This window comes from Eufriesea mexicana, unplaced genomic scaffold (genome assembly GCF_001483705.2).
Source record: "Eufriesea mexicana isolate 0111107269 unplaced genomic scaffold, ASM148370v2 scaffold1146, whole genome shotgun sequence".
NCBI lineage: Eukaryota > Metazoa > Arthropoda > Insecta > Hymenoptera > Apidae > Eufriesea > Eufriesea mexicana.
The window spans coordinates 1,582,600-1,602,265 of record NW_016909275.1 but is presented as its reverse complement, the minus strand read 5'-3'; the positions used below and the strand labels follow the sequence as shown (position 1 = coordinate 1,602,265).

Sequence of the window (19,666 nt, the reverse complement as noted above, 5' to 3'; positions counted from 1 at the left end):
CTTCTAACCTTTGTTCCCCGTGTCACCCTCTTTGTCCACCATCCAGCCTGTTTCACGTTAGTTTTGCCCTCTGCATTGTTTTATCCCCGCCTCCGAGTGCTCGGGATTGCGAACGGATTGCTATGGAGTTTTGGAATGTGGGATTTCAACGAGAGAAAGCTGTTTGCGTTACTTTTCCCTTTTCTAATATTTTCTTTTTTCTTTTCTTTTTTTTTTCTTTTTTTGGTTTGTTTTGTTTGGTGCTTTATGAAGATCAGGTGGTTTTTGAGGTTTTGAGATATTGGGTTAGGTTTAGGTTGTTTTGAGTGTTTCTTTTTGGTTTTGTTCGATGCTTAATAGATTTTGAGTAGATTTTAGGTGGATTGAGCTTTTCAAATTTTTTAAGAGAGTAGATAATTGATTCGTTTTTGAACATGTCGAGGATTCTGTAATATTAGTTAGTTTTTGAAAGAGGCTGTATTGTTGGAAATTAATTTTCCATTCAACTATTGTTCTAGAAGTTTCACTGGATAGAAACAATGTCAATTTACAAGAACCATAGAGAAATATTGTTCCTTCCTATATTTTGTGTATTTTTATGTACGAAGCGAGATTGAGTTTTGAATTAGATATCAACCGAGCGGAAAATTTATTTTAATCGATAACATGGATTATAAAATCAGCGTTTTCACAGAGCTATTGAAAAGGTTAATCATTGAATAACAAAAAAGACCTAACCTACTTTCTCAAACAGCACTGGTATTTCTCTGTTCTGTTAATAGAACAAATAATAAACAAATAAGAATCATTGGAACTTTTAGCTAGGTAACTTCGACAAACTAACACGCGATAAATACCAACGAAAGGTAGCATTCTAAATTTAACGAAAACGCGATGGCTTTTCGGGATGTTAAAATTATTCCCACCACACCCTGTCAATAAAGAACCAATAAAAGCAAAGATGCAAATATAATTTTACGTATATTTTTACACGATTTCTCAAAATTTCTAGACTCGACGTACTACCCTTCGAATTAACCTAAAGAAATTATTCAGAAATGAAATTGTTACCCCTAAATGAACATTTCATAATATTCGAAGACTTTTACACCCCCTGTGGGAGGAAGAGAGAGAATAAAAATACTATAATTGGCATATAATTTTTCAAAATTCTTACAATTTGCATACAATCCTTAAAATGAACTAAAAACTCTTCAGAGGCACAATTATCATCCCCCAGAAAATATTCTTTGACATTCTGAAACATCCCCTAGCTCTACATAATACAGACTAAATAAATAGACAAGAATTAATAAATAAAGAATATAGAAAGAATATTTTAGAATTCCTAAAATTCCCAAATAATCTCATACTGAATAAAGAACTCCTCAAAGAAAATTACCAGCCCCTAAAAAATATTCTTTGATATTCTTAAACCTCCCCCACCCCTACATAATACAGACAAAATAAATAGACAAGAATTAATAAATAAAGAATATAAAAAGAATATTTCAGAATTCCTAAAATTCCTATATAATTTTCAAACTGAATGAACTCTTCAAAGACAATTATCATCCCTCCAAAAATAATCTTTGATATTCTCAAACTTCCTCCACCCCTGCATAATACAGATAAAATAAATATACAAGAATTAATAAATAAAGAATATAAAAAGAATATTTCAGAATTCCTAAAATTTCAAAATAATCTCAAACTGAATAAAGGACTCTTCAAAGACAATTATCATCCCCCAAGAAATATTCTTTGACATTCTAAAACATCCCTTAGCCCTACATAACACAGACAAAATAAATGGACAAGAATTAATAAATAAAAAATATAAAAAGAATATTTCAAAATTCCTAAAATTTCCAAATAATCTCCAAACTGAATAAAGAACCCTTCAAGGACAATTATCATCCCCAAAAATATTCCTTAATATTCTTAAACCTCTGCCACCCCTATAACAGAGCCAGAATAAAAATCCCAAAATTAATAAATAAAAATATTTCATAATTCCTGCAACTTTTTTACAATCCTCAAACCGAATTAAGAAAATTAAAACGCACAACCCCCGCCCCTAAATGCACATCCCTCGACGTTGCCTGATATTCTCCGAGCTCCTGCACCTCGATAAAGCCCAGCGAAAATAAGAAAACGGAAATTCGTGCCGGATTTTTTCGAATGCCCACAATTTGCACGCAACCTGTCAAACGAAAACGTTCTCATGGCAAACTTGTCGAAACAAAAGCGTTTCCTTCGATCCCTGGTTCCCGGTACCGGCCTATCTTCGACGCCGTTCGCTCTGATTTGCATGATTCTCGTTCTGTTCCCGCCTTTCACACCGTTCAACCCCCTGTCACCCCCTCGTCAGCTGGTTTATTGGAAAGTTCGACCTCGATGCACCGTACACGTACAAGGGATGCTCTATAATGGCCCTGCCTACACTACTCTCTTCCTCTTTCGCTTCTTTTTTTCTCTGCAACCCTCTGCCTGTCCCTCTCGCGCACCCTGTCTGCCCGTTTCGACTCTCCCTTTCCCCTGGCCTGCATGGTTCTATGTCGTTCAGTCGCTTTAATTTCATACAGGTCCCGAGCGAAGTTCCGTGATCCAAGTTGATCGAAGTCGAAATATAGGGTGGCTGTGTGTGCATGTACTTGGCCTAACGGACAATTGCGTCGAGGAATTTTCACAGGCCAGTTCACCCTTGGTTTCCGGGATTCCCTGTTTTTGCAAGTCGGTTCTTTGCGTTTAAAATCCTGTTTATTAATTTAGGTTCGGTTCATTTCGATCTTATTGCAATATAATTGTGAGTGATTGTTGCGAATGTTTGGAAAATTAAATTTGTTATTTAAATTCCCCGTAGTGTATATATCCTGTGATTAAATTCGATGGTGTATTTCGTATGGAACATTCTGCAGTATAAATAATATATTTCGTGCTCTAAATGTTATAGAATTGGAATATTTCATGATTCAAAAGAATAGAAATAAATTATACCATTATTAAAATATCGTATAGTTAAAATGATTACGCAAATGGATTATTTCATAATTTAAATATTTCACGTGTCAATTATTTTATATATGAAAAATTTTAGAATTGTAATATTTTATAATATAAAATAAGCATTCCACGATAGATGTACTATGTAGTCGGAATATTCCATAATTTAAATATTCCGTAAATCGAGTCTCCTATATTTCAGAAAATTTTACAACTAGAATTCCCAATGATTCATACACCCCATAATTCAGAGCAATGTCCTACATTTTAATAGCTCACTCGAACAGCTTGTAATTTGATATACGCACACAAATATATTCCACTGTTAATTTTCTCGCAATTAAAATATTCCGCAATCCATGATTCATGTATCCTATAATTTGAATATTCCCTATTCGCTAAATTCCATTTTCTACGTCTGAAACTCCTCATAACGTATACCGTACTCGGAATATTCCATGATGCCGTAACTAGAACATTCTACAATTTAAATCCCACGATTTAAATATTCCATCTCCTAAATATCGTAACATAAATTTCCTACCCTCCCAGAACCTCGAAACTTCTCGCATTTCTCTCGCAACATAAAAATGATAGTAAAATGAAATAAAAATGGAACATCGAACCAAATTTCATTTTCTGCCAAATTAAACAAATTTTCCAGACGTGATTCTATTCGATTGCTTTATCGATCGATTTTTATACGAGATTCTTTCGTTAGCAAAGAATAATAGATCGTCGTGGAGGGCAGCAAGGGACGAGGGATCGAGACACGAAACTGATACGTTCAAGTTTATCTGACATTTCGAAATGCATGCTTCCTAGGGATGCTGTTCGATGGAAATTTCGGTATCGACTTGGAAATCGTTCCAATGCTAGCTATACAACCTGATTTTATAGTGGTACAGGAAAATAGGAAATAAACTGACGAATTGCGGGTTGCCAAAAATTCCAATTTTCTCCTCCAGCTTCGTGATCGCAGAAAACATTTCATTTTTCCACCCCTTTCATCCCTTTTGTATCCAATGTTGATTTTTCTTGGACCCTTCGTAATTGAAAATCTGATATTCTGGGCCAAGATGTTCATAACCAAGAACCTCTTTCGGAATTCTAATTTTGGAGAATTTTTGAGACTTTTTGAAACACGAATTTGAAAATTTAAAATTAATATTAGTAAAATTTCAGTAAGGAAATCAGCGACGGAATTGCAATTTTTTACTATTTAAATATTTAAAATTGAAATAATTATAATTAACTAGAATTTAATTATTTAAATATATAAAATATTTAATTTTTTAACTAAATTTATTTTCTCAAGTAAGATTTCTCTTCGATGTAGAAAATTCCATTATGAGAAATTCCGTAATAATTTTCCTTTTCATGGAAAAAATTCGTTTAGAAAATATTTCGTTTCTTTTACGTTCTGTGGAAAAGGATTTATTCGTGAGTTAATAAATTTTCTCCATTTCCTATAAAAATAGCGTTGAAGTAGAGTAAGCATGAAAATTATTATTTCAAAAGCTTGACTAGAATTTTGCGATAGAGGTCTGCACAAGAACTATGGTAATTCGTTAAATTAAAACTCGTACTTCAACGTTCTATATTCTGTCGAGGTTAATTGAATTTTTTAAAGGGTCAGGTGATTTCTTTCTCCCTTTTGTCTGTCATCTACAGTTTGATTAGCTTGACGAAAGGTTGTATGGTGTCTCTGATCGGCCATCAAGCTCGAAGGTCGGAAAATGAAGTCGTGAAAATGAAGTGACAGAGACGAGGTGATTTCGCGTTTAAAATCGTAGAGTAGAAAAACATTAGTTTCACAGATAGATTTTTCATTTCTCAATTTCTATTTCAATCCCTCGAATAACTCCAGTCTTTAAACAATATAAATTACGAATTTATATGGGTGAAATTATTTTTCCAGCGGTTATAAACTTCTCGTGTAATTATATTTATTTAAAAAAGAATTTCGTAAATAACAATATGTATTCATATTGTTATCCACTCGATCGATATCTCTGTCGTTGAATTTCAACTTCAAACGAAGTTTAATAATTATTTTACATCCAATAAATTGCACTCGTCAGAGTTTACAATTTGGAATTTGTAAATTGCAATCAATAAATTTCAAAGAGGAATGTAAAAATTTCCTTTCAATTTTCCTTTTGTTGTCAATATTATTAGACCTTATTGCTGGTATTACTTAAATTATAATTTAAATTATAACTTTTACCATTAATATTCTCAGAAGTTTGAAAATCAAATTAATGATACTTTGAACGAAATATTTATTATTTTCCTCTTGAATTAAATATTCGTATCGATATCCAGGGGGTGGGAATTATCATGAGGCATGCTCCCTTTATGCACGATGTTTGTTTCGACTGTTTTTCTTCCTTTTCGAGAACAACGGGAATTAACAGGGAATCGTTCATTTTACATATCTCCCTCTGTGTGTCGAAGCAATCCGGTAGATTATAAGCGAAAACACGGCAGAAAATTGATCAGGACTCGTTCTACCTACAATTTCGTGCGAAATAAAAACAAATTTCACGATTTCATCGCATGAAACTTTGAATTTGCCATCAGTGCGAGTGAATTTTTTTCAAACGTCCTGATTTTCACTCGAAAATTCCACTTCTCGTCGAATTCATAAATAATTCAATCCATAAATGGAATTACCCGCATAATTAAAGAAAGTTCCTCGGAGTTATTTCTCGTTCATTTGGATATTCCAATTTTCACATCGCGATTGTATTACTCGACTTCGAAATTAAATACTGACCCCTTGAACTGTTGCAAAATTAAACATTCGAATATCCAACTCCAACCATATCTATAAAAATTTCTAACAATTCCAAAAATTGAAATACTCCATGTTCCTCGCATTTGAAATTCCAACGAAATCTAATTCGCCTAAATAACAATGAAAAAAAAAAAAAAATAATAATTACCAAACCTGAATAAATCAATTTCCACACTTCCAATATCGAGGTGAAAAAATTTATATTAAAATTTTTTGATTGAAATTTTCCAGAGCTCCATAAATTCGCATTCCGATTCCTGTGTTTGCCCGGGAATATTAAAAATTCTGCCGACAGTGAAAATTTAATCCCGCGAAATGAAAATAAAAAAATAAAAATGGTAAAACAAGGTAAATCTTTATAAGCGTGAAACGCTGTTAAACGAATAAATTTGACGTCCTTTTTCGCAAGCGAAATGGAACACCGTTTGCGCTTTTCGAGTAACGCAAAAAGCCACGAAGCATCGGGAACGAAGCTCCGTAAGAATCGAGCACGCGACCGCAATTTCCGCGACATTTGCATACGCGTGCCGCTTCTACCGTGGCGTTGGTTAGAGTGTACAAAGAGTGCAATTTGTCCTCCGTTCACGGACGCCTGGAACACGGCAAGCGAGCGAGCTACTTCCGCGTTCGGAACGCGTGGCAATCGCGACAGGAAGGATTAAAATAAAAGACGCGTGATAAAAGCGTCGGTGCACGGAAATCGAACATGCGTGGCCCCTATGGTCCGGCAGTCGATAAATGAGCGGTGAAAGTGCAAATGAAATGTTAGAATCGAGGGGGTTCGTTGTGTGAAGGGATTAATCGGTCGTTGCACGAGTTCTGTTTGTATTCGAGAGAATGGTCCCTGTCAGAATGGCACTTTCAATGATTCATCTCCGCTTCTATGCGATGAAATTCTTTTCGAAACAGCCCGCCAATGCCTACACTTTTTCGTCGTGCCAATTTCGCTACTGAAAAATATATTTACTGCAGTATGCTAGGATATACTGGAGAATATATGAGAATATTATTAAAATTGTATTACGTTAATTTAAATTTGTTAATTAATTTGTGACTTAAATAGTATAATGTATGGTAGAGTGATACGGTTTTAATACTCTTTAGTGTAACTGGAATTAGCGTAGTGCAATTTTAATAATATAATAATTTATTGGTATGATTATATAATTCGGCGGTATATACTAAAATTTGGTACGTATGAAAATTTTATTTACTCAAATATACTAGGATATACTGGAGAATGTATTAAAATTGCATTATGTTAATTTAAATTTGCTAATTCTGGCTTAAATAGTATAATGTATGTTAACGTAGTGCTATTTTAATAATATAATAGTATATGGGTATGATTATATAATTCGATTATATAATTCTAAAATTTGATATGTACCAAAATTTTATTAACGCGTTGAATATTAATTAATATTTTAGTGTAGTACTAAAAGTACTCACTGTATGTTTTAAATACCGAAAGTATTTTGATATATTTTTGAAGTTTCTGTATATATAGATATGGAATATTAAAAGTCTCGAGACACTAGGTCACGTGCCATTATTGTTACCATTATGGTTAGTAAAATTTCTTTTAACCACCATAAAGCTATAATAATTGCAAAAACACCGAAAAGACGACCTACTTAAATTATAGTAATAGTACCAAAAATTATCTTCAATCATTTCTATCTTCCAAAAAAAAAAAAAAAAATTAGGTCACGTGCTACTATTGTTACCATTATGGTTAGCGAAATTTCTTCTAATCACCATAACGCTATAATAATTATAAAAACACCGAAAAGATGACCTGCTAAAATTATAATAATACTACCAACATTTATCATCAATCATTTCCATCCTATAAAAAAAAAAAAATTAGGTCACGTGGCATTCTTGTTACCATTATTGTTAGCGAAATTTCTTTTAACAACTATAAAGCTATAATAATTATGAAAACACCCAAGAGGTGGCCTACTAAAATTTCAGTAATACTATCAAAAATTATCTTCAGTTATTTCCATCTTCTAAAAAAATTAGAAAAATAATTGGTAATGATTTGACCATCTTTAATCAGCTCTAAATCATCCAAGAAAAATCCATTGACTCGGCAGACAGAACCCTTGCAACCACAGAAAGTAACATGACTATTGCACGTTAAAAAATAGCAAAATATTCTACTCTTCAAGCTACTAACTACGAACATACGGAAAACATCGACTAGTAATCATCCAACTACAACGGGTATGGTAAACGAGGAGATTGGGAAAAAATAAAGGAGGGGAAAGGGGTGAACATCGATATTCCTGGTCATGGCGTGGTCTCACCAGATGCACCAGGGACTGGACGAGGAGGCAGACAGGATTTCCGGCGGCTTGGATGACCTCCACCGCCTGTTCATGCGTGCTGTGTCGCAGGTCCACGCCATCGACCTCGATTATGCGGTCCCCGATCTGAAAGCACACGAGAGAAAAGAGGAACGCGTATTAAATCCCTTTTTTTCATCTTTCCTACAATCTTTTTTTACAATTTTCTTTTTTTTCCTGCAATTTTTTCTTCGCTCGAAATTTCTCTGCCCGTCCATTTTTTGTGCGTCTTCGTTATCATACTTTAATTAATTAACTCTGTATAAGCGGATTTTTCTTTGCTCGTATTAGCCTCGTACTTTGCTTTTACCGATATTAAAAGTAGTCTCGTCCTAAATTCAGTCTGGCGAAAAAATTGCAGATTAATGACTGCTGCGAATTCATTGCTTAATGACGAAGCAATGATGCGATGGTATAACGAGATACGTAAGGTAAAGCGAGATTGGAGATTAATAAAAAAAGGATTATAATAATCAGGTTATACGAGTTGCAATGTACAGGGTGATTTAACCGAAGATTGTCACTTTTGAATATATTTACTGATAAAAATTAAAGAATCGAAGCAACGATTCGAAAATTTTTAAATTTGCAACAAGAATTGAAATTGAAAATGAATTTTACGGATAAAGGAAATTTATGGATAAAGGAAATTTGTTAATTGATGTATAATGCATATTATGTCTTCGTTCCAATGCATATGTTTTGTAAAAATTTGCATTTGTGTTGGTATAAATGTTAATTTGTAGACAATCCCGTATAATTTTCTCCGTTGCATTGACCAGCTGGTGTTAAGATACGTATGACCAGATATGTATAATGACACGACCTTGAAGCGCCCTTTGTCCTTTGCGAAATTATAATTAAAGGTGAAATTTATTTCCATGGAGATTACAGATCGCGTCGACGATGAACAGTACTGAAAGGGAGATATTTAAGTAGGCCACCCTATATATAGAGATATAATACACGGTGCCAGTAATTATGAAAATGGTGCAAGTTAGAGGTTTAAAAGGAATGCTTTTATTATGTTGCACTGCATTCGTGCGTATTAAAATAAAATAAAACCTCTTCTGCAAAATTGCAGAAAATTCAATAGGTACACCGAGACATAATTATAATTTTATCCTAATTAACTGTTTCAATTCATAATGCATTTAAAACGCAATGATTTAGGCTACTTTTGTAACAACTAACATCCCACAAAGATACATTAATAATAATAAAATATAATTAATATTATACTATAATATTAAATATTATAATATAATATATAATTTATTATAATTTACTATATTAATAATTAAATTAAATTTATGCTGTAAATAAAAAGAATTAACAAATGGATATATAACTTTCAGATTATTTGCAATAAAAATATTATAAATGTGTCAGAGGGATTGAGAAGATATGATTTCTGAGAGAAGAAAAGGTTTTCTAAGTAAAGAATTAGCATGTAATTTCTTTGAGAAAGATGGTAAGATAGCGAAACTGAGAGTTTTAAGGATGTTTATCTGAAATAATATATTTCGCGCGAAACAGTGTAGTGCAAAATTGTTTTGAATGTTAAAGCAGAGATAACTGGAACGTGATACCGAGCTTGATATACGACAGCAAAGAACGAAGGTTAGCAGAGAAAGTTTTCTCGACTCATGACACGAATTAGAAATAAGTTTCTTCGATGTTCTATTCCCTGATACTCGTTCTCCATTTTTCTTTCGCTCATAATCATTTTCTTCTTATTAATCATCACTTATATCAATTCCTATTTCGATATTTTTAATAATTCTCGAATATAATACATATTTAAAAATCCAGAACTACACTGAATTTATTTAAATAAAATTTAACAAAATATTCCTAAATTGTAAATAAAATAAATTTATTAAAGAGAAAATAAATTCCTATTTATTTCAACCAAAAAGAATTGGCAAATTTTAATACTCTTTTAACCCTAGAATTTTATTATAGTGAAATTTGTATATATATCGAAATTAAAATTAGGTTCGTAAATTTTCATTGCTCTTCTAATCGCAGAATTCTATTTTAAATAATAAATATAAATTTAATTTATTTATTATTGGAATTTTATTAATTTTATTAAAATTAATTTACTAGAGTCTATTTGATTCTATTAGATCTGGAATTAGGTATTCCTTGATCCAAATTGAATGCTGAATCGCTTCACCCTTTCTTCTCTCATTGAATGGGAAACACACGTGTGAATAGAATTCGAGTTGCATACGTTACCTTCAGCTCGCCGGTCCTTCCGGCGGGACTATTCGGCAACACGTTCTTTATGAATATCCCGGATATGTTCTGTGACTTACTGGAGCTGCCATTGTGCAGGTCGACCTGGAATAAAAAATTTCGATTATCAGATCATTATTCTTTATAAATTATTTATAATTAAATTCAGTCGAATTTTAATCAAAATTTCATCTAATTGTAATTTTTTAAAAAGAATTTAATGGCAAGACGATATTAAATCGTGTAAAAATTTGGAGAAATTTAATCTTCGCTGCCTTGTTATCTTTTCCATATTATTTTTATCCTATTTTATTTCAAGAAATGGAAAATTACGATTAAAAAATGTAATTGTAACAATTTCTTTTTACTTTATGTTTCAAATGAATGTCGAGATAGGTAAGTGACATTTCAAAAATAAAAAAGTATTATTTTCTCCTTCGAAATTAAAAATAGAATGAAGAGATAATATTCCATACACGAGTCAAAAATAATCTTTTCCCGAATATTTTGCATAAATCCTATTTTCAATTTCAAATACAACAATTCTTATTACTATACTAAAAAATAATTCCATTAATCCTTATAAATATTATCTATTCGATGCATTTCGAAAAACATAAAAATACACAAAAATTCGCTAATCGTTACTTCGTTTTCCAGCTTTTGTTAGTAAGTGTACACGATAGCATGATAGCAAGAGGCACGTGTTACGAGCGAGAGGTTACATTTGATGTAATCTCCCTTAAAGAAATGGCCTTGAAGAGCTGGCCTTTGGCCTTCGTCATAGTGAGAAGGCCGTGCTTTGTCACACGAAGATGGGACCAATAGCTGAGATCGGGACCCCGGCGTCCAAGAGAAAACAAATCCCCGAGGCCAATAGCCCGAGGTTCTCTGAAATTATCTAGAAACTGTAATTGTTATTACGCGTATCTGTTCCGTGAGAAAGATCGACTTCGAGTACTTCGAGTGTATCTGTTCCAGTTCCATGTTTATAACTTCGTTTCGAGAATAACGTAAACTCGCCGAGTTTCACCACGAGCGAATCGAGTCGAGGGTTTCTTAAACGTTAGCTTACCTGCTGGTCCGAGCAAATGGGTCGTCACAGAAATCTCGTTCCTTCGGAATAAACTCGGAAATTCATTGTCTTCCGGCGAAGTTAAATTGTAATTTCTTTAACTCAATTTCGTCGCACGATATCGGAGTCATTATGAAGATGTCAATGATCCTGAACCTGTTACTTCGCTTTGATTTTGCACTCATTAATGGCGACGAAAGAGTGAATTAATATATATATAATATGGGCTGTTCACTGCACGAATCGATTAACTCCACTTTTTGAAAAATCTGAAATTCAAGTGTCAAAGCACTTGGTAATAACTTCTTATATTTAGAATAACTTTTCCTGATAATTAAGATTAACACCATTAAACGACAAAAATTTTTTGGTCACTGAATAATAAATAATTTATTTCAGAGTTCACTATGCTTAACTCTGTACTTTAATGCAACTCAAATGCACTAGCAAGCCATGAATGATAACGATGAATTTTTCAGTACCGTCTTATCAGAATTTAAGTAAAATTTAGGAAAATTTAAATTTATTACCAGAAATTTATGCCATTTGCCAAATCGAATAACTCTTTCAGTAACATAGAAATTATAACATTACTAACGATTATCTTCTGTATTTATGCATTCTACAATATTTATTTCGATTTAAATTACAAAGGGAATTTTAAAAAACAATATACATTACTTCATTGCATTTCTCTGCTTTTTGTTTTATGGAGTTAATTAATTTATGCAGTGAACGGCTCATATAAACAAATATACGAACATTTATAACTTCTGCAGAAATTTGTCCATTACAAATTTCACATTGTATTGACAATGAAAAATTTTCAGAGTGCAAAAGCATCATCGAAGAAGATATAATAAATTAAATAAATTAGAAATTAATAGAAATGGTAATTAAATAGAGAATATTGGCAATAAAAAGGTAATGACAGTTTGTTAGTGATAAATAGAAATTCCAATTACAAATTATTGACAGTAATATATTGGAAAATTAAAAGGAAATAATAATTTATCGAGGCAATAAAATTCAGATGAAATTAACGAAATTGGTAATTTAAAAAATTGATTATTTATTCTTCTCTTATTTTATTCTAAATTTGGATCGGTGGTCTAATTTACTTCGAAAAATGTGTCGATTTTCGAAATTTTCTTTGACGTCTCTGTACCTTAATTTACACGCCGGAAAGTGACGTTTAGAATAATGGAAAGCAGCTAGTCGATTACGTGGAAGACAGCTCGATATCTCGAAGCCATTCGGTACACTAATGGACGTACGCCATGCGACTATATGCGCAGCGTGGAGCTTATGGCACTCGATTGAAATTATCAAGCAATGCCGTCGACATGGTGCCATTAGCTCGACACACGACATCGTTAACTAAGCAATTAATAAAGACGGAAGAGTGACTTTTATAATGATCAAGCACAGTGTCTCGAGCCACATTGCAAGGCAGGAATGATAAAACCGTGGAGTCATAGTAAAAAGGAAAACTGAGCTTCGCATCGCTAACACTGGAACTATCTGTAACGAAGTATAAAATAAACGTAACGTGCATAAATAACATTAATTAAACCGGTACTATGAAAATAAATAAATACATAGGATGGACTGATAATTTTTATCACTTCGAATAACCTCGTTATTTTTATAGATACTGGAAAATTATACGTATGAAACCTATAATTTTCTTTAAAGTGCAAGGCCTTTGGAGGTTTCAAGGTCACCTGCACACTCCACAATAACCGAAAATCGAGTACTCAAAGATAAAATTTCTAAAATAAAAATTTTGGAATTAAACAGTTTGCTCGCGTTAATAAAAATGAAGAAATAAATTCGAATAAAATTGTGATACTATAATACATTCAAATAATAATAGCAAAGCACTAAATTTTTCTAAATATTAAATTTAAACAAAAGATTAGTTATTGATAGAATAATAAAATAAAATAAAGAATTTTAGATATAAATTTTACAACTTTGACTCTCATTTGAGAGTCACATTACAGCTAAATTATTTATTGAAAGCTATCATGAATGCACGTTTTTACGGGTTTTAAAGCGAGCAATAAAGACGAGTGTGAGAGAATCGAGCACATAAAAATTCCACTAGCTATGTACTTGATTTATCACCGTCTTAAATATTCCCAATTTATCGCGATCTGAACCGAAAAGGCATAAACTGGACATAACACGATTCCTCTTAATACTTCTTAACTCTTACCAACGCTTTGTCAACGGGACAGTCAACGCTGTCATAATTTCCCAACGGTGCCATGAATCACGCGAGAAGCTGGCGAACGCTAAACTCGAAGCACCGAATTTCAGACCCTCGTACCCCATCGCTCTCGAAAAGAAAAATAAGCAAAGAGATGAAAACAAAACACAGGCTCAAGCAAAGACTACATATGGTACCAAGGCTAGGAAAGCCATAAAATCATCTATTAAGACACAGCAGCTTGCGCAATCGACACTATCGTTCCGTTCCAAAAGACCAACTCTAGTCTGACACTGTTCATACTTCGAAGGAGCCAAACAAACGAAAAGAGAAAAACAAGAAAACGAGGAAAAACAAGAATACGAGGAAGAACAAGAACACCTATGCCACGAAGTCCATTCCAGAACCACACTTCTACACACACACACACGTGTCCACTTCCGATTGCACAAGGTTCCCCCATCCACGGCACTCACACCCGACAGCCTCCACCAGGAGCTTTTATTTTTAACCAGCAGAACGTATCCGACTTACGCACCTTTCCACCGACGATGCTCAGACCCAGGCTGGTTTTCGGCTCCCTGTAGATCTCCACCAGCCTCCCGGGGCCCCAATGCTTCGACCAGCTCACGTTCCCGTCGTGATCCCGTTGCGTGACCGTCATGTCTGCCCGTTCCTCCACGAACACCAGTGTTGGAAGCTTGCAAGGCGAACCACCGCAACTCGACGAGCCAGAACTCTCAGCCCTCTGGTGTCTGACAGCTTCCGACTGACTGACCGGTCCACCGAGCTCTTCTAGAAGCTCATCATCGCTACACTGGATCGCTTTCGACTCCTGATACGTCTGGACCTCGACTTCCCTCCGTGGACTTCGGAAAGGCCTGTCCTGATCCAACGATAGAGCTGCACTGTCTGCAACCTTGCCAAGGCTACTCGGAATGTCAGCAGGGATGCACTGGATGCTCTTAGACTCCTTCACGTAGCTCCTCTCGGACCTAGACGGACTGTCGAAGGAATCACCAAAGTCTGACGCCCTAGAAAGGCTACCTAGCTCGTCCAAACAGCACTGGACACTCTTGCTCTCCCCCTGAGTCTGAGTCTGCACCTCTCTCCGTGGACTCTGGTAGTATTTCCTCGCGATGTACAGAGGACTCTCAGTGGACAACTCAGAGGGACTGACGATGCTCTGCTCAGGACTGCACTGAGTGCTCTTTGTCTCCTGCTCGGTCTGTGTCTCCGCGTCGCGCTTCTCTTTGGGTGAGTACTGGGTCTCCTTGAAGCTACGCTCCGATTCCGCGACGCTTCTGTCAAGCTGCTGACCGGACCAGCTATCCGGAACCGTCCTCAGGAGACTCTCCAAGGAAGCTGAGAGCAGTAGGTGCTCGGACTGTTGGCTCTCTAGGGTCTGGCTCTGATATTCCAACGAGTGCTCCTTGCTGATCAGGCTGTTGTCCTCATCCGGCCTGAAAGGGACTGCCTCTTCCAGCAGTGGACGTCTCTGCTGCCACAGGGACCTGTCATAATCCCTGGCGTCCGGTCTCCAGTCTCTTCGATCCTCCTCCAAGCGAAGTTCCGCGAGTTCCTCGTGCCTGTGGTCTTGCTCGTGGGGCTTCTTCGAAGGAAGCTCGACTTCCTGGTCAGCTGCTAGCCTCGAGCCAGCCTCCGCCTCCGGGTCCCCTGGCCTTCGTGGAAACAGGAAGCACGAGTGAGAAAAAGAGGCCAGTAACGAGGAAAAACAACGGACTGGTGGGGAGAACTAATGAAGCGGATGGTTCTAGCCGCTTAATGAGCACGGGCTTCTTCGAGCCTTGCGCTTCAAACCGGAGGAATTCGCTCAGCCAGTGAATATAAGGGTCTTCCGTGGTGACCCATTAATTGTGCCGGCCTAGCCGAATAGTTTGTACGATTGATCGGCAGACGAGGAATAGAAGTGGATTCACCGAGACCGTTTTCTTTCGGTGTAATGAAAATTCGGGTAGAGATAATGGCTGTCTAGTTGGATTTCGGCAGTTTTCTTTTGTGGTGAAGTGTGGTAATTGTTGGCGTTGATAAGGGTAGTGAGATGGAGGGTGATTCTTTGGCCCCGGTGTAATGATCTTGGGGAATGGAGGAAGATTTATGAGACGCGATGTGGTGGTGACATAGACTATGATTTAGTATTTTCTAGTAACTTCGAAATACTATATCTCGGGGAAAAAATTGTATAGTCATCAAGGAATAATTATGATGTAACACTGTTCACGAAAATATTCGAAGATAGATCATTAATAATTCGATATTATTATTATCGATGATCTAAATATTTAATTTGTATTAAAAGACATTTATTAGATGGAAAATCATAGGGTGCGTTGTCGTTCTAGGTACATCTGTCTACAGAGCGACGAAGAAGCGTATTTCTTGTGGCAACTGGTTAATCATGAAAATGCACAGAGTGAATTATCAGTAAAGATAAACGTGCAAGAACTCTGCGGTTCTAAATTGGCGCAATAATTTTTGTCTATGACGAAGGATACTGAAAAAGGGATAAGCCATAAATTTCAGCAATAGACTGGGTGAACGGTTAACGAGGAGATATGGGTCCAAAGGGATTTTTGTGGTCCCGAATCGGTGCAATAATTTCTCTAATGGAAACCATAACTTGCGTTTGTCATAATGAAACATTAGCCTTTTCCATATACTAATCGTCATATAAATATAATTAATCACAGTGTCAGATTTCCGTCTGTGCTTTGTACTCCTCGAGATACGAACGTAGGATAAAGATAATCGTGGTTTGTTACAACGTTTCCTGATTACTCTGTATTGGGATAATCCAGCAATTTTATCTGAGCTGTTCATCAGTGTCACTCGTAAAACTGTATCATTCCCGAATGTTATAAGAAATATATGCAAACGAACGAACGAAGCTTTTCATAGAGGACAACACGAAATTTATGGATTAATAAAAATACAGTTTTATATCCAGGGAATACGTCGGTTCGAAGTTAAATTAAAAAGTTTCGTTAGCCGTCCAGTTTTTCTTCCCGTCATGAATATCTAAACTCGCTCAAACAGTTACCTTTCACGTCACGAGATGCTTTTCACAAGTTCTGAAACTGTTCCGATGATAATAATAACAACAACCATTCTCAGGCATTCCTTTTCAATCGATCCGATCACAATTTATTCAAATTTTAAGCAGATAGAGTCATATAGTCAAATAAAATAAATAAAATAAATAAAATAAATAAAATAAATAAAATAAATGAAATACCTCAGAGGACAGTGAGCCAAAAATATTAAAATTCCACGATATTTTAAAAATTCAACACGTATCGTAGTACCGACGAAATTACAACAATTAAATAACAATAATAAAAATAAAAAAGAATAGAGAATTTTAGCAATATCAGTGTACTTCTCACCAAGTCCGAAACTTAATAAATTCGAATGTAACCAGTGTTAAATATACATCTTGCCTTATCGATCGGTATTTCATTGATCACAGTTTTTCAAGCTACATCAGGAACGGAATAACAAACGCGACACTTAAAAAATTGAATACCGACGCTATAAAGAGCTTAGAGTGCGTCACATCTCGAGCAGAATAATAAACGACGAGATATTCAAAAAATGAAACGTCAGAGTCGTAAATACGTCACAGAGTGGCAAGAAGTCTCGGTCCAAAGTGCTCCGTTGAACTATCAAACTGGAAACGCAGAATTCTTCTCTATGCCTAGCAGACAGGGCTGAAAGGGTTGAAGCTGTTGGCGTAGGCTCGTTAAATATCCGGGATTAGGCTGCCTCTGGTATGTCGTAAATTCGAAAGAGCCTACGAAAGAGCCCGTGACTGGTCGTATAATTCCTCGTTATAACGTCTTCCTACGACTTCGAACAGCCGATTCACACGAATAAGAACGCTTAATGTCCACGCGAATGTGTACCGGTCACGTTTGCCACGCGTATAATTCTTATATAATGGCGTCTCGATGCAGCGGACGTGGCCTAACAATAACATTAGGTGCTTGTATGAGTTCCCAGCCCATCTCGTCGATATACCCTCGAAGATCTACGAGAATTCGAAAGAGGAAGCTTCATGCTTCGTGGGATAAATGACGAATGAGGAATAAAAGGATGGAAGCTTAGTAGACAGTAGACGGGCAGTTGGTATGAAAAATGAACGGAGTTTAGGTTATGTCACCGTTATCGCGAGTAATGGGCTTAGGTTATGTTCAGCGAGCGTTTGAAATGGCGGCCATTCGTGTTGCAGCGAGAAATGTTTTCTTGTGTATTTTAGTAGCTTAGTTTACCGTATTTCTACAATTTTTGGATTTTAATTATGTAACTTCCTAATTTAAAAGATTCTTTAACAATTTCCACTGTAATTTTGTAATTTCCTAATTTAAATATTTTTTTCTTAGCCTTTGAATTTTATTTTGCGATTTACTTAGTAAGAAAATTCTCTTCCTAACTTTCGTATTTTAATTTTGTAATTTCCTGACTAAAAAATCCTTTCTACAATTTTTGGATTTTAGTGTTCTAATTTCTCAAGTAAGAAAATTGTTTCCTTCAATTTTTGGATATTAATTTCGTAATTCCCTAATTAAAAAATTCTATGATGAATTTTACGATTTTAATTTCGCAATTTTCCCCATTTCTTAATTTTTCTCTTAATTTTTGGAGTGAGTAGTATTGTTGCTAGAGATCTAAAATTTCCTGAAATATTTATAGAGAATTGGAGACTAGAATTGAAATTAATATAATAAAATTAACGAAATTGAATTATTGTATAATTTGTTATACTTTGGAAGAAATGATAGAATTATTACTGGAATTATTTTTTACTGAAGAATTTTATATTTAACTTGGCAAAACTTATAACCATCTGGAAATTAACGTCTGGCACTGACTAACTGTTCCTGCACCTAAGAGTACAATCATACTCTTGGAACCTCTTACTCATATTTCCTTTTTATTTTCAATTCTTAGATTCAAGATTTTGTACAGAAAATTCGATTTTTAGTATCGAAAATAAGAAGTTCTTACCGATGTATTATGTAACTGGTTATTCGTTGCTGCAAATTTCAGAAAATCTCGCGTGTGAATGTATGGAGTTAGCTTGTTTAGGTCTCGAACACATCGTATTTTATGCTTGAGGTTTATGGTACAAGTACTTTATTTATAGCGTAAGGGGCGTAAAGTTTGTGTCGAATAAATTTTAGACATAATAAAGCATACTTCTTTTCTAATAACTGCTGCTCGCTTTTTAAGAAAAGGGGTCACCATTTCGGAATCTTTCGTATTTCCCGTGGAAAAAGAAGTTTCGTCATCGGAATGCATAAAAATCGATAAACAAAGTCTAAAACCAATTTCGCTTTTTACTTTACACTGGATATAAATATTTAAACAGATTATTCAAACAGATTACTCGAAATTGTTAGGGAGACTGTTGTTTATCGACATGCGACGAATTCAAACAGCGGAAAGGATTTATTTTTGGACGAATTAAAAGCATCCCCGATTTATTCAAATTTCACAATGATCGACTTATCGATGACGCTTAGTCATCGAGAAAGAAATATCACGATCGATTCTTGTTACCGGGAAAAATTACATCACCTATGAGGTAAGATTATTTTCATAACGCTAGATTTGTTTCTTTCAACTTCGTTCCTATTGTTCAAATAAAAATAGCAAACAAAAATTAACTATAACCCGCCAGAACCATGAAATTCAAATATTAGAATTCACTAGAAAAAAGCCAACTAAAATTTTCGAAAATGACAGTAAGTAAATCAAACAGACAATTAAATTTGTACAGTCTAATTAATTAATTAAAATTATATTTAAATAATATATCACACTATTGAAATCATATTTAAATAAAATATAACTCCTGTTAGAAGATTATTAATTACATCCCAGAAATCAGAAGATTTATAAATATTGCATAATTTGCAATGTAAATATGATATAATAATTACAAAATATATAAATAT

General features: G+C 34.7%; 1 protein-coding gene across 1 annotated transcript in view; it reads right to left on the bottom strand.

Moving 5' to 3' along the window:
• Positions 1–19,666, bottom strand: part of LOC108547657 (uncharacterized) — a 192,991-nt gene that overhangs the window by 15,657 nt on the left and 157,668 nt on the right. Inside the window, exons 19-21 of the mRNA XM_017900257.1 lie at positions 14,224–15,367; positions 10,393–10,497; positions 8,107–8,232 (exon numbers count right to left, since the gene is read on the bottom strand). Coding sequence (XP_017755746.1) covers positions 8,107–8,232; positions 10,393–10,497; positions 14,224–15,367 — 1,375 coding nt within the window. The remainder of the gene's footprint in view (positions 1–8,106; positions 8,233–10,392; positions 10,498–14,223; positions 15,368–19,666) is intronic.